At 49.3% G+C, this 21,842-nt stretch overlaps 1 protein-coding gene across 2 annotated transcripts in view; it reads right to left on the bottom strand.

Annotated features, from left to right (window-relative positions):
* Window positions 1–21,842, bottom strand: part of IPO4 (importin 4) — a 45,473-nt gene that overhangs the window by 16,227 nt on the left and 7,404 nt on the right. For both annotated transcript variants that reach the window (XM_087891657.1, XM_087891658.1), the window contains exons 6-22: window positions 20,281–20,460; window positions 19,421–19,486; window positions 16,899–17,000; window positions 16,017–16,100; window positions 15,729–15,890; window positions 14,571–14,624; window positions 14,356–14,465; window positions 13,477–13,585; window positions 11,531–11,660; window positions 10,619–10,732; window positions 9,264–9,377; window positions 7,846–7,969; window positions 6,776–6,887; window positions 4,621–4,739; window positions 3,784–3,861; window positions 2,485–2,542; window positions 1,086–1,191 (exon numbers count right to left, since the gene is read on the bottom strand). In XM_087891657.1, the coding sequence (XP_087747783.1) occupies window positions 1,086–1,191; window positions 2,485–2,542; window positions 3,784–3,861; window positions 4,621–4,739; window positions 6,776–6,887; window positions 7,846–7,969; window positions 9,264–9,377; window positions 10,619–10,732; window positions 11,531–11,660; window positions 13,477–13,585; window positions 14,356–14,465; window positions 14,571–14,624; window positions 15,729–15,890; window positions 16,017–16,100; window positions 16,899–17,000; window positions 19,421–19,486; window positions 20,281–20,460 (1,822 nt within the window). The remainder of the gene's footprint in view (window positions 1–1,085; window positions 1,192–2,484; window positions 2,543–3,783; window positions 3,862–4,620; window positions 4,740–6,775; window positions 6,888–7,845; window positions 7,970–9,263; window positions 9,378–10,618; window positions 10,733–11,530; window positions 11,661–13,476; window positions 13,586–14,355; window positions 14,466–14,570; window positions 14,625–15,728; window positions 15,891–16,016; window positions 16,101–16,898; window positions 17,001–19,420; window positions 19,487–20,280; window positions 20,461–21,842) is intronic.

Below are 21,842 nucleotides of genomic sequence, written 5' to 3'. Positions count from 1 at the left end.
GGGAGGGAGGAAAAAAGAGAAGGACGGAAGGACAGAGTAAGGGAGGTGGGAAGGAGAGGGAGGGAGGGAAGGAAGGAAGGAGGGAAGTGGGTATGAGAAGAAAGAGGGAGGGAAGGAAGGAGAGAGAGAGTATGGAAAAAAGAGAAGGAAGGATGGAGGAAGGGAGGGAGGTGGGAATGAGAAAGAAAGAGAGAGAGAGGGAGTTAAGGAAAAAGAGAAGGAAAGACGGAGTAAGGCAGGTAGGAATGAGAGGGAGAGAGGGAAGGAGGAGAGAAGAGGGGAGGAAGGAAGGAGGGAGGAAAGGAGAAGGACAAGGAAGGGAAAGAGGGAGGGAATGAGAAAGAAGAGAGAGACGGAGTAAGGAAAAGGAGAACGGAGAAAGAGAGAGACAGAGTAAGGGAGGTGGGAATGAGAGGGAGAGAGGGAAGGAAGGAAGAGAGAAGAGGGGAAAAAGGAAAGAAGGAGAGAGAGAAGGAATAAGGAAAAAGAGAAGGAAGGAAGGACGAAGGAAGGAAGGTGAGAATGAGAGGGAGGGAGTGAAGGATGGAGGGAAGAGAAGAAGGAGGGAGGGAGGAAAAAGGGGAGGAAAAGGAAGAGAGAGGAAAGGGAAGGAGGGGCGGGAGAAAGCAAAGAGAGAGAGAGAGGGAAGGGAAGTAGAAGGAGGGAGGGAAGAGAAGAAGGAGGGAGGAAAAAGGAAGGAAGGAGAGGAAAAAAGACAGAAAAGAGAAAAGGAGGAGGGATGGAGGAAGGAAGGAAAAAGAAAAGGAGGGAGGTAGGGTGAGGGAAAGGAAGGGAGAGAGAAGGGAGAGAGGGAACAAGAGGAGAAGGGAGGAAAGGGAAAGAGGAAGGAGGAAAGGAAGGGAAAACAGAAGGGAGAAAGGGAGAGAGGGAGGAAAACAAGCAAAGGAATGAATAACGCAACCTTTTAAGACCCCTGACCTGTCTGTCATCAGGAACAACCTGATGAGCGATGCCCTTCCGGATAGCCAAATACCGCCATCTTCCTCCCGGGACGCCCCATTGGCAGGTTTTGGGGGGGGCGGGCCCTCTCAACACCCCGTCCCCCCTCCCGGCAACCCACTCACCCGCCACGTGAGTTTCGGACGGCTCCTGCTCGCACACCCGATGCAGCGAAACGATGAACTGTCCCAGGGCTTCGAACGCGGCTTTCCGTACCCGAATGTGGGGGCACTAAAAAAAAAGGAGCAGACACCCCCCCATAAGAGATCAGAAGACCCCCCCCCTCCCCAATGTAGGATGCTGCAATTTGTGAGCTCTCGCCTCACAATCAGGAGGCTGTGAGTTCGATCCTAAGTAGAGGCAGATATTTCTCTCTCTGGGCACGATCAGAATATATCTGCCGAACAAAACTCCGCCCTGACAACAGGAAAGGCATCCGGCCAGTAAACACTCAGCTCCATTCAGTTGCCCAGATTCCACCCCGCAAGGCATTATGGTCATTAAAAGATGATGATGATGATTAGAACTATACAGACAGTCCTCGACGTACGACCAAGAATAGAGTCTGCTCGTTTCGGGTGGCATGTCACGGACCGTCGTAAAATGGGTCGTGTCGCTGCTCGCCTTCTGGACCTGTACAGGCAGTCGTTCGCTTAAGACGGCAAATTGAGGGCAACGTTTTCGTGGCTAAGCAAAGCACCCGTTCAATGAGCTGCGTCCCAGTTTACAACCTTTTTGCCACGGTCGTTAAGCGGATTGCGGCGGTGGTTAAACGAATGACACGGTCAGTGAGCGAATCTGGCTCTCCTCCCCCATTGGCTCGGCTTCTCAGAAGACGGCTGGGAAGATCGCCAAAAGGGATCCCATGATCCCGTGGTGTGTAACCATGGTAAATGGGCAAATTTTGATCATGGGACCCCGGGGATGTTCCCACGGTCGTAAGTATGAAAACCAGTCATAAGTCAGGGCTTTTTTTTTTCCAGCGCAGTTGTAACTTTGGTCACTGAACGAATGGTTGGTAAATCGAAGATTATCTATACAGGAAATCCTTAACATATGACCGTAAATGGAACCCTGGCCATTAGGGTTTTACAACATAACGGTCGATGTCAAAACGTTTTTCGAGGTGGTCGTAAAACAAACACAGCAGTCGTTAAGTGAACCAAGGTGCGGTTTTCTAGCAAAACGGTCGTAAAACCTAGTCACGTGACCGCAGGACGCTGCAAATGACCCTAAATGCGTCCGTTTGGCTGCACCTACAAGCTTTGCTCACATGACCATGGAGGGGGCCCGACTGTCAAAATGTCAAAACCCAGGTCATAAGTTCTTTTTTTCCATCGCCGCTCCAAACGATTGCTAAGCGGACGGTCGTAAGTCGAGGACTACTTGTAAAACATACAATGATTCGAGGCGGTTCAGTCTCATTCAGCTTTTCTTGAGTGATGGTCTTTCCAAAGACCACCCCTCAAAAATTTTTTTTCCTGCAAGCGATAACCCTCCTCCCGGGTCACGGCCCGGCCTTACCGGCAGTAACTGGGACACTTCCTGGAACGAGGTCTCGATGTAAGGCAGGAAGGGCATACTGAGGAAAAGAAAAAGAGAAAGGAAGGAGGGAAGGAAGGAAGGAAGGAACAAAGGAAAAATGAAGAATTTCTGGAGCAAAACAGCTTTTTTCCAAGTTGCTCTCCCCAGATACTGCTTGGTTCCAATCACCAGGAGATGGGGAATTCTAGTCCTGCCTTAGGCATGAACACCGGCTGGGTGACTTTGAGCCAATCACCAGGAGACGGGGAATTCTAGTCCCGCCTTAGACATGAAAGGCAGCTGGGTGACTTTGAGCCAATCACCAGGAGATAGGGAATTCTAGTCCCGCCTTAGACATGAAAGGCAGCTGGGTGACTTTGAGCCAATCACCAGGAGACGGGGAATTCTAGTCCCGCCTTAGGCATGAAAGCTGGCTGGGTGACTTTGGGCCAATCACCAGGAGACTGGGAATTCTAGTCCCGCCTTAGGCATGAAAGGCAGCTGGGTGACTTTGAGCCAATCACCAGGAGACTGGGAATTCTAGTTCCACTTTAGGCATGAAAGCTGGCTGGGTGACTTTGGGCCAATCACCAGGAGACTGGGAATTCTAGTCCCGCCTTAGGCATGAAAGGCAGCTGGGTGACTTTGAGCCAATCACCAGGAGATAGGGAATTCTAGTCCTGCCTTAGACATGAAAGCCGACTGGGTAACTTTGAGCCAATCACCAGGAGACATGGAATTCTAGTCCCACCTTAGGCATGAAAGGCAGCTGGGTGACTTTGGGCCAATCACCAGGAGATAGGGAATTCTAGTCCCGCCTTAGACATGAAAGGCAGCTGGGTGACTTTGAGCCAATCACCAGGAGATAGGGAATTCTAGTCCTGCCTTAGACATGAAAGCCGACTGGGTAACTTTGAGCCAATCACCAGGAGACATGGAATTCTAGTCCCACCTTAGGCATGAAAGGCAGCTGGGTGACTTTGGGCCAATCACCAGGAGACGTGGAATTCTAGTCCCGCCTTAGGCATGAACGCCGGCTGGGTGACTTTGAGCCAATCACCAGGAGACATGGAATTCTAGTACCACCTTAGGCATGAAAGCCGGTCGGATGACTTTGGGCCGATCGATCTCTCTCAGCCCAGCCTGCCTCACAGGGTTGTTGTGTGGAAAAAAAAAAACAGGAGGAGCAAGGAGCATTATATATACTCGCCCGTTATTTATAAAGGTGGCTTAATAACATCTAATAAATAAATAAATAAATATAGAGAATTTAGGAAAACCCGCAGAGATCTGAGTTACCAGATGCTGGCGGCCATTTCTCCCAGGGCTATGCAGGCGTCTTCCTTCTCGTCCATAAAGACACTTCGAACGCACATCCTAGGGGGGGGCAGAAGAAAAGCTGAAGCCCACTCACCTTAAAATAGCAGAGACCGCGAAACCCCGACCTCAAATGGAAGTTTCTAGTCCACATGAATACTTTTATGTTTCTAGTCCACGTGAATGCTGAGGACATTTTTCCGAACAGGAAGACAGCGCCCAGGGACAGGCCGTCCTCGACTTCACGACCACCACCGAGCCCGACATTTCGGTGGTTAAGTGTGACCCTGGTTAAGGGAGTTTGATCCCCCGTTTTATGACCTTTCTTGCCGAAGTTGCTAAGCGAATCGCTGCCGCTGTTAAATGAACACCACGGTTGTGAAGTGAATCTGGCTTCCCCACCGATTTGGCTCGTCAGAAGGTCGCAAAAGGGGGGGAATCACGCGACCGTCATAAAGACGAGTCGGTTGCTGGCAAAGCGTCTGAATTTGGATCTTGGGACCGTGAGGATGCCCGCAAACGGCCATTAAAGTGTGAGAAATGCTCATATTTCACGTTTATTCAACGCCGTTGTTAACTTTGAACGGTCACTAAAGGAACCGTTGTTAAGTCGAGGAGTATCTGTACAAGCTCAGAAACCGGGAAGGAAGGTAACGAAACTCGCACTCGTGCCCTTATCCTGCATCTGTCCGTCCCACGAAAAAAGGCGCAGCTTTTTTTTCAGAGGACGAAACAAATTTGAGGGACAAAACCAATTTTTGTGGGACGAAACAAATATGGGACTCCAATAAACCCTCATCTCGGGATGAAGAAAATTACCCCAAGGCGTCCGAATCTTCTTCATCTTCCTCGTCGGTAAGAGTTTCTTCCCCTTCCACCTCTGCTTCCTCTTCCTCGTCGTCAAATAACAGGAAGGAGTTTCCCGAATTGAGAGGGGGCTACGAGAGAAAAACAAAACAAAAACAATAGCGACTTTGGTTAGCGACGATCCACTATCTTCGTCAAATATCAAAGCAGCCCAGTGGGTTAGAATCCCGAATTGATGTATATCCATGAAGCCCCTCGGTGGGTTTGGGAATCGAATCAGGTTTGAGATCTTTCCTGGCTAAAATTAATCCTGAGAAGGGGTGGGATTCTACCGGTTCGGACCGGTTCGGCAGCTCCGACGATCAGCTGGGAGTGAACCGGTTCGCTCCGACGATCAGCTGGGTCTGCCTGCCCGCCCTGCGCTTTACTTACCTATATCTTCGCAGCTGATTAGCGCGGCAGAGCGGATTGCCGCCCCTCAGCTGTTTTAATTCCCTAGCGCCGTGATGGCGAACCTATGGCACGCGTGCCACCTGTGGCACACGGAGTCATATCAGTGGCCACGTGAGTGTTGCCCTAGCTCAGCTCCAGCACGCATGCACATGCCAGCCAGCTGATTTTCGGGCCTTCTGGGCCCACCGGAAGTCAGGAAACGGGCCATTTCCGGCCTCTGGAGGCCTTCTGGTGTGGTGGGGAAGGCCGTTTTCACCCTCCCCAGGCTCCTAGAAAGCCTCTGGAGCCTGGGGAGTGGGGAAAAATGGGCCTACAGGGCCCATCATGCCATCGCGTGCCAAAAGCAAGGGTCACGCGGGGGGTCGGGTCACGCAGGCATGCACGGGGGGGGACACGCATTGAATTATGGGTGTGGGCACGCACGCACGCAGCCCTCCCATGCTCCCCCCGCTTTTGGTACGCAATGGCAAAAAGGTTAGCCATCACTTCCCTAGCACTAACGCGGAAGGTGATTTTTCGTTCAAGTGCGCATGTGCGTGATCACCGAACCGGTTGTTAAACCGATAGGATCCCACCACTGATCCCGAGACTTAAAATTTCAGTTCCCCTGCGGACAGAAGCAAAAACCCGAGTTTTAAGAAAAACAAAAACAAAAAGGCAGATTGTTTTATGGAGCAAATTGTTCGGCCCCAGCTATGGACCCCAAAGAACGCAGCACACACAAACTCTATACAAAGCTTATTGTACTCAAATAACTCAGTCTTTTTCAACCAAAGACTGTTAATAAACTTTCAAGCCCAGAAGCAATTTTGCAGAGAATCCAGACACGAGAGTGAACTAAAGTTGTTCCCTACAGCTTGCTGCAATCGGCGTTCCTCCTTAAATAGGCTGAGGGAGTGGCCAATTCACCCCAAGCCTTACTCTCGAGGAGACCTCCTCCTGAGGAGCCACTCCTGCCTTTTGGCAGCTCTGCGCGCCCGGGCATCGAGAAGAGGCTCCTCCTCTTCGTCCTCTTCACTTATGGGAGCTTCTGGAGGTTCTGAAGGCCCTGGCTGAATCCCCGCCTCTGGCACCACATCTTCTCCAGCCTCCTCACTGTCCGACTTGAGTGCCAGCTGCACAGGTTGCTGGCACAGCACCACCCCAGCCTCCTCGTTGTCGGAATCAGCTACAATCTGCACAGGCCGCTGACGGGCCACAACACAAATTTAAGAAATCTGGGAGACTTAGAAGCAGAATGACAATGAAAACAATGGGTAGAAGGGAATGTCTATAGCTCAGGGTTGAACCGTGGGGTCCTTGGGGGGGGATCTCTGAGCTGGTTTGTTTTCTCGCGGACGTCTCGTGACCCGTCTAGATAACAATATCAGTGCTATGAGGGATTACGGAATGGAGGAGGAAGAGGAGGACTGTGGGGTCCTTGGTGCTCTCTGAGCTGATTTGTTTTCTCGCAGAAATCTCCTGACCCAAGTAGGTAACAATATCAGTGCTATGAGGGAGTAGGGTTTACAGAATGAAAGAGGAGAACTGTGGGGTCCTTGGTGTTCTCTGAGCTGGTTTTCTCGCAGACATCTCATGACCCAACTAGGTAACATCATCAGCGCTCAGAAGTGTGATTCGAAAGTCTAAAACTCAGCAATTGGAAGACTGGTTGGACTTCAACTCCCAGAATTCCCCAGCCCTAGACGGCAGGGGTGGGGGAGCGCCGTCTCACCTTGATGCCCTCGGTGGATTTGAGGGAATAAATCAAAAGCGTCGTTATCCGAGGCAGGTACGGGGTGATCGAATCCCCCATGACGTTCGCGAGGGAGCTGAAAAGGCTGTACCTAAAAGGCGGCAGAAGATTTTGGGTTAAAAAAAAGGCTCGTTTTGGGCGTTGGCAACCCAAAAAAATTAACATTACAGGTAGTCCTCGACTTACGATGATCTGTTTAGTGACTATTGGAAGTTACGACGACACTTTAAAAAGTGACGTGACTGTTTTTCATGCATCTGCTGTCAGCAGCATCTCCCCCCCTCTGTGGTCACGTGATCAAAATTCTGACCGACTCGTATTTATGACGGTCGCAGTGTTCCGGGGGGAAGGGTCATGTGATCCCCCTTTGCGACCTTCTCACGAAGCCAGATTCACTTAACAACCATGTTAACTTGCTTAACCACCGCAGTGATTTGCTCAACAACGGTAGTGAGGAAGGTTGTAAAACAGGGCAAAAATTTACTTCACGGATGTCTCGCTTAGCGATGGAATGTTTGGCCTCGATTGCGGCCGTAAGTCGAGGACTACCTGTACACTGAGAACATTCTCCCACCCCCGCAGCGGACAAAGGTCCTGGGGTCATGTGATCACCATTCGCAACCTTTCCAGCCTCAAGGGGGACGCTGAATTTGCTTAATGACAGTCTGATTCACTTAACGACCTCCACTTACGACCGATCGCTTAGTGACCGTTCAAAGTTACAGCGGATCCCACAAAGCTACTTACAACCCAGATTTGTGAGGAGAAAGAGTCCTTTTAACAAGCCCATAATCCCTTGCGGAGTGGAGTCTGGGCAACTGAATGGAGCCAGCAGTGTTTTTTAATGGCCAGATGCCTTTCCTGTCACCAATACGGAGTTTTGTTCAGCAGATATATTCTCAGGGTGCCCAGAAGGCACCTTCAAACATGGTGACAATTTCCCATCACTGAAAACCCACCCGTATACGGTAGGCTGGGGTTCAAAAGGAACCCGAGACGAGAGGGGAAAAGTCACCACCAGGTGACGGGGACGGCCCTGACAGACTTACGTGCATCGTCGCAAGTCTGGGTCGTCCACTCTGTCGCAGAGATCCAGTCCAAGCTGGCAACACTTCTCGGAAAGCGGCCGGAAGATGTCGTTATCCAGGACGTTGGCAAGGATAGCCATTGTCTCTGCGAAACGGAACAGGGAGGCGTGGATAAATCAGAAATTTCTCGGCCGCGGCCATTTTGTGACGTGTGGACTTCAACTCCCAGAATTCCCCAGCCAACAAGCCAAACGCTGTTCGCTTAACAACGGCTGCTTGCCCTGAGTGACCATTGCAAAAAAGGGTGTATTATTGGGCCGGTCACATAATGGGCGGGTTCCATTATGGCCGTAACTTGAGGACTATCTGTATAGACAGGTAGCCCTCGACTTAAGGACTACAATTGGGCTCAAAATTTCTCTTGTTAAGCCAGACAGTTGTTAAGTGAGTTTTGCCTCATTTTACGACCTTTCTCACCACAGTCCTTAAGTGAATCCCTGCCGTGGCTCAGTTAGCAACATGGTTGTTAAGTGAACCTGGCTTCCCCGTTGACTTTGCTTTGTCGGATTATGTGACCCCGGGACACTGCAACTGTCATAAAATGCAATGGTCGTAAGTGTGAAACACAATCCTGTCATATTTTCTTTTTTGAACTTCAAACAGTCACTTTTTGATGGGGAATTCTGGGGTTTTTCTATTATTTTTAAACGTTGTACGCTGCCCAGACGGACTGTGAGTTGGGTGGCCACATAAAACTATTTAATAAATAATATAATAAATCTTTATTTTATTTTTTTGGCAGTGGTTTGCTCTCTAAGTTTGTTTCAATTTAATTTAATTCAATTAATTTAATTCAATTTAATTTTTGAACATTTCATTAGCTGACTAAGTAACATCATTAAATGGATTTTCTTGTCCTGGTCTTCTTTACCAAGATAGATAGATAGATAGATAGATAGATAGATAGATAGATAGATAGATAGATAGATAGATAGATAGATAGATAGATAGATAGATAGATAGATTCTATCTATCTATCTATCTATCTATCTATCTATCTATCTATCTATCTATCTATCTATCTATCTATCGATTAAAAGGAAGAAACAGCTGCAATCACACACATTGCTCCTAGAAGCACGAAGCCGAAAACACCAGCCTGAAGATGACGAATGAGACTTCGTCGAAACGTTGCCAAGACACCTCCAATTTTACATGGGAGAAAACCCGAATAACCAAAGACATACATACATACATACATACATACATACATAGTTATATTTTTAAATTGAACCAAGCTTGGAAAGCAAACCAGACCTTAAATTGGCTTTTTAAAAACATTATTAAGTTATTTTGGAAATTTTATAAGCCAAAAGGCCGGATACCCGATGCGTTTCATTTTAACGACGGCCGTAAGGGTTGTGAAGGTTTTTCCATACCGACAGACTGTATCTGGACGGGCCTGAGTTCTTCCCGCGTGGTCAGCATGTAACTGGTCAGGTGCTCCATGATGGCTTGGAAATACGGCAGAAGAGATTCCTTGGCAGCCTGGGCTGGAGATCACAAGGGATGAGGATCAGCAGGGGACGGATTCCACCGGAAAGGATCTGAGGAATCTGGGGCGTGCAACCTGCCTTGCTATAGACAGATCTGTGAGCCAGTTTGGCCTAGTGAGGAAGGCACAGGGCTAGAAACTGGGGGACTGGGAGTTCTAGACTCGCCTTAGGCAGGACAGCCGGCTGGGTGACTTTGGGCCAATCACCAGGAGACGGAGAGTTCTAGTTCCACCTTAGGCACCAAAGTACTTTGGGCCAACCACCAGGAGACAGGGAATTCTAGTCCCATCTTAGGCACGAAACTGACTTTGGGCCAATCACCAGGAGACAGGGAATTCTAGTCCCACCTTAGGCACGAAAGTGTCTTTGGGCCAATCACCAGGAGATGGAGATTTCTAGTCCCACCTTAGGCACCAAAGTGACTTTGGGCCAATCACCAAGAGACGGGGAGTTCTAGTCCCGTTTTACGCACGAAAGTGACTTTGGGCCAACCACCAGGAGACGGGGAGTTCTAGTTCCACCTTAGACACGAAAGTGACTTTGGGCCAACCACCAGGAGATGGGGAGTTCTAGTTCCACCTTAGACACGAAAGTGACTTTGGGCCAATCACCAGGAGATGGGGAGTTCTAATCCCGCCTTAGACACGAAAGTGACTTTGGGCCAACCACCAGGAGACGGTGAGTTCTAGTTCCGCCTTAGGCACGAAACTGACTTTGGGCCAACCACCAGGAGACGGTGAGTTCTAGTTCCACCTTAGGCACGAAAGTGACTTTGGGCCAACCACCAGGAGACGGGGAGTTCTAGTCCCGTTTTAGGCACGAAACTGACTTTGGGCCAACCACCAGGAGACGGGGAGTTCTAGTCCCGCCTTACACACGAAAGTGACTTTGGGCCAACCACCAGGAGACGGGGAGTTCTAGTCCCGCCTTACACGCGAAAGTGACTTTGGGCCAACCACCAGGAGACGGGGAGATCTAGTCCCGCCTTACACACGAAAGTGACTTTGGGCCAACCACCAGGAGACGGGGAGATCTAGTCCCGCTTTAGACACAAAAATGACTTTGGGCCAATCACCAGGAGATGGTGAGTTCTAGTCCCGCCTTAGGCATTAAAGTGACTTTGGGCCAATCACCAGGAGACGGTGAGTTCTAGTTCCACCTCAGGCGTAAAGGTGGGCCAGTTCCTCTCTCAGGGTGTATGCGCATTTGGGTCTGTGTGTGTCAGGAGATCGGCCTACCAATGGCTCCGATGGCGCTAACTGCCAGCTCCTTGGTGCGGGGAGTTCCGGAGGAGGTCAAGGTGTCGAGCATCCTCTCCATCAGAGCTGGCAAGTAGGGCGCAATCTTGTCTTCTGTTGGGAGCAGAGAGAAATTTGTTAATAATTCAGCTATTATGTCATAATACAGGTAGTCCTGGACTTACAACTGTTCCGTTTAGTGACTGTTCGAAGTTATAACGGCACTGAAAAAAAGGACTTTATGACCGTTTTTCACACTTAATGACCGTCTGAAGCATTCCCACGGTCACGTGATTTACATTCGGATGCTTGGCAACGGGCTCACATTTACGACGGTCGCAGTGTCCCGGGGTCACATGATTCCCCCTTCTGACAAGCAAAGTCAACAGGGAAGCCAGATTCACTTAAGGACCATGGGACTAATTTAACAAACTGCAGCGTTTCACTTCACCAACGCGGCCAGAAGAGTCGTAAAATGAGGCAAATTTCTCCCTTAGCAACCGAAATTCTGGGCTCAATCGTGGTCATTAAGCCGAGGACCACCTGTACAGTTCAGAGACACAGCTACCAAAGCTACATTTTATTGTGTTTTTCGACCTGCGTCACTTTAAGAGAGGCGGACTTCAACTCCCAGAATTCCCTAGTCCGCATAAAAGAATTCTGGGAGTTGAAGTCCTCCCCTCTTAAATTTCCTGCAGCAGAAGAACACACCTTTTAGGTGGTTCTCAATGTATGACCGTTCGCTTAATGACCATTGCAAAAAAAAAAAAAAAGTGTCATAAAATCGGATTGGTCACACAAACACTCGCTTAATGACCACAATTCCAGGCTCAATGATGGTCGTAAGTCGAGGACTACTTATGCAGGCCAGAAAATGGATTTATGTGGAAAATTAGGTTTCGGGAGTCTCACCCAGATTCTCCACAAAGTTCTCCAGAGCGTAGTAGGCCTTGGCCAGGTGGGTGGTGTGGGCCAGCTGGACCCCCTCCAGGTAGCGAAGCAGGAGGGGCATAATTTCATCCGAAAAACGAGCGATGTCCGGCTACGGTTAGGAAAGATTAAAAAAAAAATGAGGACAAAATTTAGCAACTCGATAAAAACTAAGGCATGGATTTTATAGGGCGAGCAGTCCTCGCTTTAACAGTCCTTTCTTTAACGGCCGTTTGAAATTACGGGGCCAAAAAAAAAGGGACTGAAGACCGGTCCTCGGTTTTATGACCGTCGCAGCTTTCCCGCGGTCGCAGAATCACAAGCTGGGAACTCGGGAACTCGTTCACCCAAATTTTGATCCTGTAAAGTGTGAAGATGTTGCACCGGTCGTAAGTGCGAGGACCGGTCGTCCCTTTTTTCAAGGCTGTCGTAACTTCGGTCATTAAATGAATGTTTCCAAGTCGATAATGACCTGTGTGGATTTTTTTCATTTTTAAAAAATGTGAAGCCAACAAAAAGTCTATTTTTGGAATCAGGCAGCCCTGAAATCTGAGAAATAAATATATTAAATAAATTAATTAATTAAATAAATTAAATAAAAAGACCATGAATTGGTTTTGCGACTGAGGTGAATATTTCTTAATTTAATTTAATTTAATTTAATTTAATTTAATTTAATTTAATTTAATTTAATTTAATTATTTAATTTAATTTAATTTAATTTAATTTAATTTAATTTCTTAATGAAATTTAATAACTTAATGAAATTTAATAATGTAATTTAATTATTTGCGAGGACCGGTTATCACTTTTTTCAGGGCTGTCGTAACTTCGGTCATTAAATGAATGTTTCAAGTCGAGGATGACCTGTGTGGGGGTTTTAAAAAAAATTTGAAGCCACCAAAAGTCCATTTTTGGAGTCAGGCAACCCTGAAATCTGAGAGATAAATATATTAAATAAAAACCCAACGGATTGGTTTTGTGACTGAGGTAAAATTTTTCTTTCTTAATAACGGGATTCAAACTTTGGATTGCAGGGAGACGTGAAGCACAGGATGCATCTGCCTGCAAATGGGAGCTTCGAACTTGGAGAGCATAAAGATAAACATTATTTAATACTAGTCCCAAAAGTGGTTTTTTTCAAGAGGCAAACTGGACTTTCTGGTTTTTCTTTGAAGACGTTTCGCTTCTCATCCAAGAAGCTTCTTCAGCTCTGACTGGATTGTGAGGAACGATTGTGAGGAAAGAGTGGCCTTTGTCTTTTAAATGCAGATGGACGGCTGAAATAAGTCCTGATGGGTTTCTTCTATGTCGTGCCCTGCGGTTGTGAAGTGGTTGTTTTGTTTCCCCAATGTCCAGATCTGCACAGGGCTCCCTGCATTGGACTGCATAGACTGCCTCAATGACTCTCTAAAAAAGGATGCAAATGACCAGCTGTCTCCAAGGAGTATTAAATCCTTCCGTCCTCCATCATCCAGTCAGAGCTGAAGAAGCTTCTTGGATGAGAAGCGAAATGTCTTCAAGGAAAAACCAGATGCCTCTTGAAAAAGCATCTTTGGGACAACCATGACCTGGATGATGACTGAGAAATTTTGTTTGTTTGTTTGTTTGTTTAATGACTCCGTAATCCCTTGCGGGGTGGAGTCTGAGCAACCGAACGGAGCTGAGTGTTTACTGGCCGGATGCCTTTCCTGTCGCCAATGCGGAGTTCGCAGCAGATATAGTCTCAATGTACTCAGTGAGAGAGAGAGAAATATCCGTCTCTACCTAGGATCGAACTCATAGTCTCCTGATTATGAAGGCAAGAGCTCTACCTCTAGACCACCTGGATGACCGAGAATCTCCATGGATATTTAATAATAGCTTAACTTTTAATTTAATAAGTAGTCATTATTCAAATGATAAACTGCTTTCTCCTTTCGACTCACCTGCAGATTCTCGGAGAACTGGCCCAAGGCGAACAGTGCCGCATTGCGTACTACCTGGCTGTCGTCCGTCAATGCTCGGCACACCACCTGGAGCATGGGCTGAAGATGTCTGTGGAGAGATGGACATATATGAAGGAGACCTAGAGCATCTCAAGAGAACCCCCGAGCCAAAATCGGGTTGGGGTTACGATTTATCTCCCTTATAGCCGTTAAGTCGAGGACTGTGTTCTGTCCCCGTTCCACTCATGCAGCCCCACAGACGGCCCGGAGTTAATAAGCCACACCACAAAATTCTTTGAAAATAAAGCTGGCAGCAACCCAGTGGCTAGCTGCCAATTCAGACTTTACTCACACAAAACAAAGATTAGACTGCCAGCATTCCGATAAAACAGGCAGAGTTTTCAACAATACAAGGATTAATCCAAATGCAGTCCGATAAAGCAGGCAAAGTCCAGTAACGCAGAGATCATGGATTATTTCTAGTTTTTGCTCGTCACAAACTGAACCGGCCACCGCACCCACATTTATACCCTGTGGGGTGTGGTCCAGTGACTCAGCTAATCTCTGGCACGCCTTCCCCTCTGCTGCGCACGCTTCTCCCTGCGCCTCTGGCGAGGGTCCAGCCAGCACTTATCTCCTTCGTCGCTGTCCACCTCTGGCTGCGGGGACGTGCTTGGCTCTGAGCCTATCATTTGGCCTTCGGTGTCCTCCGGAGGCATTGCCAGAGAGGAGGGTCCTGGAGAGGGAGGCCTTGCCAACTCCTCTTCCTCACTCTCAGAGTCTGCATCTGTCGATAGCCCAGGCTCAGGCAACGGAGCCACAACACTCTGCCTGTGATTGGAACACAGGGCCTGATTGCAAACCGACCGGGTTACGTACTTGTTACGGATGTGATCTCCGCAGCCTTCGGCCAGCACCGCCAAACACATGAGGCCGGCCTTCCGGTGGTAAGGGTTGGGGCTCAAAAGCGCCGGTTCCATTAGAGGGGTCTGGAGGAGGGGGGGGGCAAACCGACAGGAGTGCTATTAAGGCTTGGCTGGCCCCCTTTGTCGTCATTTTGAAACCCACCGTCCCAAAAAAATGTTCCTACTCACCAGCTGGGGGAAAAGCTTTTCGGGGGGCAGGTACAGAGCCAGCATGTCAATCACCTGTTGGGGGGAAGGAAACCAAAGGTTTGATGGCAGATCCTATAGGGCAGGTGCCTCCAAACTTGGGAAGGTTAAGACGGGTGGACTTCAACTCCCAGAATTCCCCAGCCAGCATAGCTCTGCTGGCTGGAGAATTCTGGGAGTTGAAGTCCACCCGTCTTAACCTTGTCAAGATTGGAGATTCGCTGCTCTAGATTCTCACGTGACCCTAAACCATAATCTGCTGTATTCTCTGTTTTGGGCATGGTGTAATCATAGCTCTGCTGGGAATAAGCCAAGATTTGTGGTTTATTGTGCTGGGGAAACTCCACCCATTGAATCGCACTCCACAAACTGCCGATTGAAGTGCAGCAGTCTTAAAAGTTTTGTATTGCAGCTCTGCTTGGAATAAGCCAAGATTTGTGGTTTCCTGTGCTGTGGGAACGCCACTTATTGAATCACACCCCACAAACCACTGATTGAAATTAAAGTTGCAAATTTGGAGAGCCCTCACTTGACCCTAACTAAACCATAATCTACTATAGTTTCTCTGTTTGGGGCATAGTGTATCATAGCCCTGCTGGGAATAAGCCAAGATTCGGGGTTTATTGTGCTGAGGGAACTCCACCTGTTGAATCACACCCCACAAACTGCCGATTGAAGTCCAGCAGTCTTAAAGTTGCCAATTTGGAGAGCTCTCACTTGACTCTAAACCATAATCGTTTCTGGTTTGGCCGTAGTGTATTGTAGCTCTGTGGGGAATAAGCCAAGATTTGTGGTTTATTGTGCTGTGGGAACTCAACCCATTGAATCACACTCCACAAAACCGCCGATCGAAGTCCACTTGTCTTACAGTGGCCAATTTTGGAGATCCCTGCTCTAAGACAGAAGTCCCACTGGGACCTGCAGCAAGGGATTCTGGGAATGAACCAGGGGAGAGGGGGGCATCCTGGGAGTTGTGGACCCAGTGGCGGGGTGAGTAAAAAGCAGCCGGACACGGACACAAGGGATTCTGGGAGAGAGAAGGCGGAACCCACAAAACCCGGAGCATCCTGGGAAGTGAGGAGAGTTGAAATGGGAGAGATTGCTGTGTCCCCGTCCACGCCCCCCCCCAAAAAGCCAGACCTGGACCGCGAAGTGTTTGGGTGTCTGGACTTCCGCGTGATCTTCGATCTCTTCCTCGGTCAACTCGTCCTCCGTGTCCATCTGTCCGGGGGGAGGCTCCGCGCTCATGATGGGGAAGAGGGTGGTCAGGATGGGCGAGAGGAGCTTGTGCTTCAGGATGGCCTGAGAGGGGGGCAAGAAAGTGGCGGCGACAGTTGAGGGGAGGGGGGGCGCTCTGTGGCAGAGGAGGAGAGGGCAAGACGCCGTTCCGGAAGTGGGGGAGGGAGCCGGGAAGGCGGCATTCCTGACCTTGCTCTTCAGCTTGATGAGGTAGCTGACGCAGGAGAGCGCCTTCACCCGCAGGCCGTCACTCAGCTGCTGGTTGGAGGCCACCTGTGGGGGAAAAAAAGAGGGAATCAGGGGTAGCCGGATCGGTCCCCAGCCAACAGGGGGCGCCATGGGGATTGGAGGTGTCAGGAAACAGGCGTGGCCAGCAGGAGGCACCGGGGGTGGCGTTAGGAAAAAGGCGTGGTCGGTTAGGGGGACTTGCGGGATCTGGAGCAGGTGGCAGGAAAGAGGCGTGGCCAGCAGGGGGCGCCATGGGATGCAGTGTCAGGAAAGATGCATGACCAGCAGGGGGCGCCAGGAGGGTGGAGCAGGTGGCAGGAAAGAGGCGTGACCAGCAAGGGGGTGCCAGGGGATGCAGTGTCAGGAAAGACGCATGACCAGCAGGGGGCGCCAGGAGGGTGGAGCAGGTGGCAGGAAAGAGGCGTGACCAGCAGGGGGCGCCAGGAAATGGAGTAAGTGTCGGGGGAAAAAGGCATGACCAGCAGGGGGAATCGGGGTGCTAGAGCAAATGGCAGGAAAGAGGCGTGGTCAGCTGGGGGTGTCTATGGAGTCTAGCCGGAAAAAGGTGAGGCCAGCAGGGGGCGCCGGGGGATTGGAGGTTGCAGTAAAGAGGCGCGGCCAACAGGGGGCTTCAAAGAACTGCAGAAGATAAGATAGCAGGAAAGAGGGGTGGCCATCAGGGGGCACGAGGGGATCAGAGCAGGGGACAGAAAGCAGTGTGGCCAGCAGGGGGCACCAGGGGCTGCAGAAGGTGGCAGGAAAGAGGCCTGGCCAGTAGGGGGCACCAGGAGGCTGGATCAAGTAGCAGGAATGGGGTGTGGCCAGCCCGCCCATGCCGGTCACCTCCAGGCAGAAGTTCACGACTTCCGAGAGATGCTGGACCACGATGGCAACTTCGGTTTCTAGGAGTTCGTCAAAAACCTCCATCGCTTCGCTTGCGTGGACCTGGAAGATGGGAGAGGGGGGGGGCAAGTTAGAAAAGAAAATGGAGGTGGGGGGGGACACCCAATACATTGCATTTTGAGGATTAGATGAGGGGTGGAGAACGATAGGCCCTTTCAGGACGTGTGGACTTCAACTCCCAGAATTCCCGAGCCAGCCTTTCAGGACGTGTGGACTTCAACTAGCAGAATTCCCGAGCCAGCCTTTCAGGACGTGTGGACTTCAACTCCCACAATTCCTGAGCGAGGCTTTCAGGACGTGTGGACTTCAACTCCCAGAATTCCCGAGCCAGCCTTTCAGGACGTGTGGACTTCAACTCCCAGAATTCCCGAGCCAGCCTTTCAGGACGTGTGGACTTCAACTCCCAGAATTCCCGAGCCAGCCTTTCAGGACGTGTGGACTTCAACTCCCACAATTCCCGAGCCAGCCTTTCAGGACGTGTGGACTTCAACTCCCACAATTCCTGAGCGAGGCTTTCAGGACGTGTGGACTTCAACTCCCAGAATTCCCGAGCCAGCCTTTCAGGACGTGTGGACTTCAACTCCCAGAATTCCCGAGCCAGCCTTTCAGGACGTGTGGACTTCAACTCCCACAATTCCCGAGCCAGCCTTTCAGGACGTGTGGACTTCAACTCCCAGAATTCCTGAGCCAGTTTTTCAGGACATGTGGACTTCAACTCTCAGAATTCCCTAGCCAGCCTTTCAGGACGTGTGGACTTCAACTCCCACAATTCCTGAGCCAGTTTTTCAGGACATGTGGACTTCAACTCCCAGAATTCCCGAGCCAGCCTTTCAGGACGTGTGGACTTCAACTCCCACAATTCCTGAGCCAGCTTTTCAGGACATGTGGACTTCAACTCCCAGAATTCCCGAGCCAGCCTTTCAGGACGTGTGGACTTCAACTCCCAGAATTCCTGAGCCAGCTTTTCAGGACCTATGGACTTCAACTCCCAGAATTCTCTAGCCAGCCTTTCAGGACCTGTGGACTTCAACTCCCAGAATTCCCGAGCCAGCCTTTCAGGACCTGTGGACTTCAACTCCCAGAATTCCCGAGCCAGCCTTTCAGGACGTGTGGACTTCAACTCCCAGAATTCCCGAGCCAGCCTTTCAGGACGTGTGGACTTCAACTCCCAGAATTCCCGAGCCAGCCTTTCAGGACGTGTGGACTTCAACTCCCAGAATTCCTGAGCCAGCTTTTCAGGACCTGTGGACTTCAACTCCCAGAATTCCCTAGCCAGCCTTTCAGGACCTGTGGACTTCAACTCCCAGAATTCCCGAGCCAGCCTTTCAGGACTTGTGGACTTCAACTCCCAGAATGGCTGGCTCAGGAATTCTGGGAGTTGAAGTCCACAAGGCCTGAGAGGGCCTATCTTTCTCCACTCCTAGATTAGATGAATGCAGAAGAGACCAGCAGCCCTCTCCAAACTGGCACCCTCTGGATGGGGCAACGAGCCTCAAGACCCCCTAAGCCAGCGGGGTTAACCAGAGCCCCCCTAACCCATCGGGACGGGCGGGATGGGGGTAGGCTGGAGAAGGCCAGCTGTATTCCCCCATCCGCAGCTAGGATCCCTTAACCAGGTCGATCCTCTGCTCAAAATTGGCATTTCGACCCCTGGGGGGGCCCAGAGAGGCAGGCTGGCACTGGGGACGCAGAACCAGCTCGGGAGGGTTGGCAGGAAGGGTTACGTCCTGCGGCGACGTTTGCCTGAAAATTCGGGGCGATCCAAGATAATTAAGAAATCCCTTTAGCCAGAGAGAAATTAAGATTTAAGGAGGAGGGAGACGGGGTTAGGGCAGAAGAGAGAAATCCCACATAGAGGCGCTCCTCGCTTTACGACAGTTCATTTAGTGACGAAGTGAGAGCGGCGCTGGAAAAAGTGACCGAGGGCCGTTTTTCACACTTATGACCGTTGAGGCATCCCCCAGTGGTCATGTGATCAAAATTCAGACGCCCCTGGCAACTGACTCGTATTTATGATGGTTGCATTGTCCCGGGGTCCTTTTTGCAACCTTCTGACAAGGACAAGTCAATGGGGGAAAAGCCGGATTCACTTAACAACTGTGTTACTCACTTAACAACTGGATTGATTCACTTAACGACGGTGGCAAGAAAGGTCGTAAGACGGGGCAAAACTCGCTTCACAGCGAGTTGCAAAGCAGCGGTGGCAAAGGACGGTCGTAAAATGGAGCAAAGCTCACTTAACTGCGTGGCTGAGCAAGGGAAATGTTGGGATCAGTTGTGGTCGTAAGCCGAGGACTACCTGTAGACCCATTAATGGGAAGCCAGGAGGAAGTTTCCCTTAATATCAATGTTTCTCAACTTCAGCCATTTTAAGATGGGTGGACTTCAACTCCCAGAATTCCCCAGCCATTATGCCGGCTAAAAGCAAGCATTTTACACGCGTGCGCACACAAAAACCGCACCTCGTTCACGTGAATGAGTTCCCGGATGGCTGCTATCACTTTGGGCATCATGGAAGACATCAGAGTCTGGAAAAAAAAAGGAGAACCGACATCTAAAGGGAGAAAACAATGATTTGATTACACTTTAAAAATTAAATCCAATTCTCAACTTCAGCCATTTTAAGACGAGTTGACTTCATCTCCCAGAATTCCCCAGTCAGCTCTGGAGGCGACCATTAAAAACACGAGACTTCACCTGGATTCAAAGGGATTTTGATTTTAAGCGCCTCATTTTGCCATTTAAAGCATATGATGCATCGTCATTGTCTTTTAATGACTTGCGGGGTGGAGTCTGGGCAACTGAATGGAGTTGAATGTTTCCTGGCCGGATGCCTTTCCTGTTGCAAATACGGAGTTACATATATTCAGCAGATAAATTCTCAACATGCCCAGAGAGAGAAAAATATCGGCCTCTACCTTAGGATCGAACTCACAGCCTCCTGATTGTGAGGCGAGAGCTCCACTTCCGGGCCACCGCACCACTCAAATTAAAGTATATGATTGATCCACTAAAATCAATCCGCCAGAGATCCAGTTTCAAAAAAAAAGATTATTTTCCCCCCAAAAAGGGCATTGTGTAATCCAGAGGAGAAGATTGAATGGATCTTTAGACCAGCAGCCACTGCCAATCCAGCTGGGAGGGAGGGGGAAAGGTTCATAGGAGCATTGAGAGGGGTGCAGATGTATCTGGTAGCAGAGAGTTCCCCTGACCCTTTGAGGTACTTTCTACCAGCAACGTCCTTCGAAGGCTTCGGCCTCAAAAACAGGAGGAAGAAAAAGAGGAGAGGTAGGACGAAAGAGGAAGAGGAGGGACTACCCACCACTTCGTCGGAGCTCAGTCCGCCAACCACGGCACTCAAGCTCCGGAGGGAGTAGTAGAGGACGGCCGGCTGACTCCGGTTGTTGAGCGTCTGATGGAAGAGGCGCAGGAGGTCCTTGTAGTAGGGAGCGAACTGGTCTGGGTCCAGATCCAAGGCGGACTGCAGCAGCAGCAATGCCATCTGCGAACCACAAGGGGGGGGTTGAGAGACGGATTGGTCTAGTGGTTAAAGCACCTGGCTAGAAGCCAGGAAGTTGGGAGTTCTAGTCCTGCCTTAGGTGTGAAAACCGGCTGGGTGACTTTGGGCCAATCACCAAGAGATGGGTGAGTTCTAGTTCTGCTTTAGGCATGAAAGCTGGCTAGGTGATTTTGGGCCAATCACCAGGAGACGGGGAGTTCTAGTTCTGCCTTAGGCATGAAAGGCAGCTGGGTGACTTTGGGCCAATCACCAGGGGACAGGGAGTTCTAGTCCCACCTTAGATGTGAAAACTGACTGGGCGATTCTGGGCCAATCACCAAGAGATGGGTGAGTTCTAGTTCTGCCTTAGGCATGAAAGCCGGCTAGGTGATTTTGGGCCAATCACCAGGAGATGGGGAATTCTAGTTCTGCCTTAGGCATGAAAGGCAGCTGGGTGACTTTGGGCCAATCACCAGGGGACAGGGAGTTCTAGTCCCACCTTAGATGTGAAAACTGACTAGGCGATTCTGGACCAATCACCAAGAGATGGGTGAGTTCTAGTTCTGCCTTAGGCACGAAAGCCGGCTGGGAGACTTTGGGCCCGTCCCTCTTTCTTAGCCCAACCCACCTCACAGGGTTGTTGTTGTTGTGGGAAAAAATAAGGAGGACGGAGTATCGTTAGGTATGTTTGCCGCCTTGAGCTATTTGTAAAAATAATGAAGGTGGGAAATGAAAGAAAGAAAGAAAGAAAGAAAGAAAGAAAGAAAGAAAGAAAGAAAGAAAGAAGATTGATAGAAGATAGATGAATAGATAGATAGATGGAAGGAGGGAGGGATAGATAAGAGATAGATATATAAATAAAGATATAGATGGAGGGAGGGAGGGAGGGATAAAGAGATAGATATATAATAAATATAGATATAGATAGATGATTGATAGACGATAGATGAATAGATAGACAGATAGATAGATGGATAGATTGATAGAAGGAGAAAGGGAGGGAGGGAGAGAGAGGGAGGGAGGAAGAGAGAGACAGAGAGATAGACGGGAGGAAGGGAGGGAGGGATAGATAAGAGATAGATATATAAATATATAGATATAGATAGATAGATAGATAGATAGATAGATAGATAGATAGATAGATAGATAGATAGAAAGATGGATGGATAAGAGATAGATATATAAATATAAATTACAAACTATTCTAAAAATAGTTTATAAATATAAATATAGATATAGATAGATTGATAGAAGATAGATGAATAGATAGATAGATAGATAGATAGATTAGATAGATAGATATAGATGGAGGGAGGGAGGGAGGGATAGATAAGAGATAGATAGATATATATATAAATATAAATATAGATAGATAAATAGATAGA

Source organism: Pantherophis guttatus, chromosome 4, assembly GCF_059756535.1.
Source record: "Pantherophis guttatus breed Tessera chromosome 4, ASM5975653v1, whole genome shotgun sequence".
In the NCBI taxonomy this organism is placed as follows: Eukaryota; Metazoa; Chordata; class Lepidosauria; order Squamata; family Colubridae; genus Pantherophis; species Pantherophis guttatus.
The sequence above is the reverse complement of the archived record's forward strand: the minus strand, read 5'-3'. Positions and strand labels throughout refer to the sequence as shown.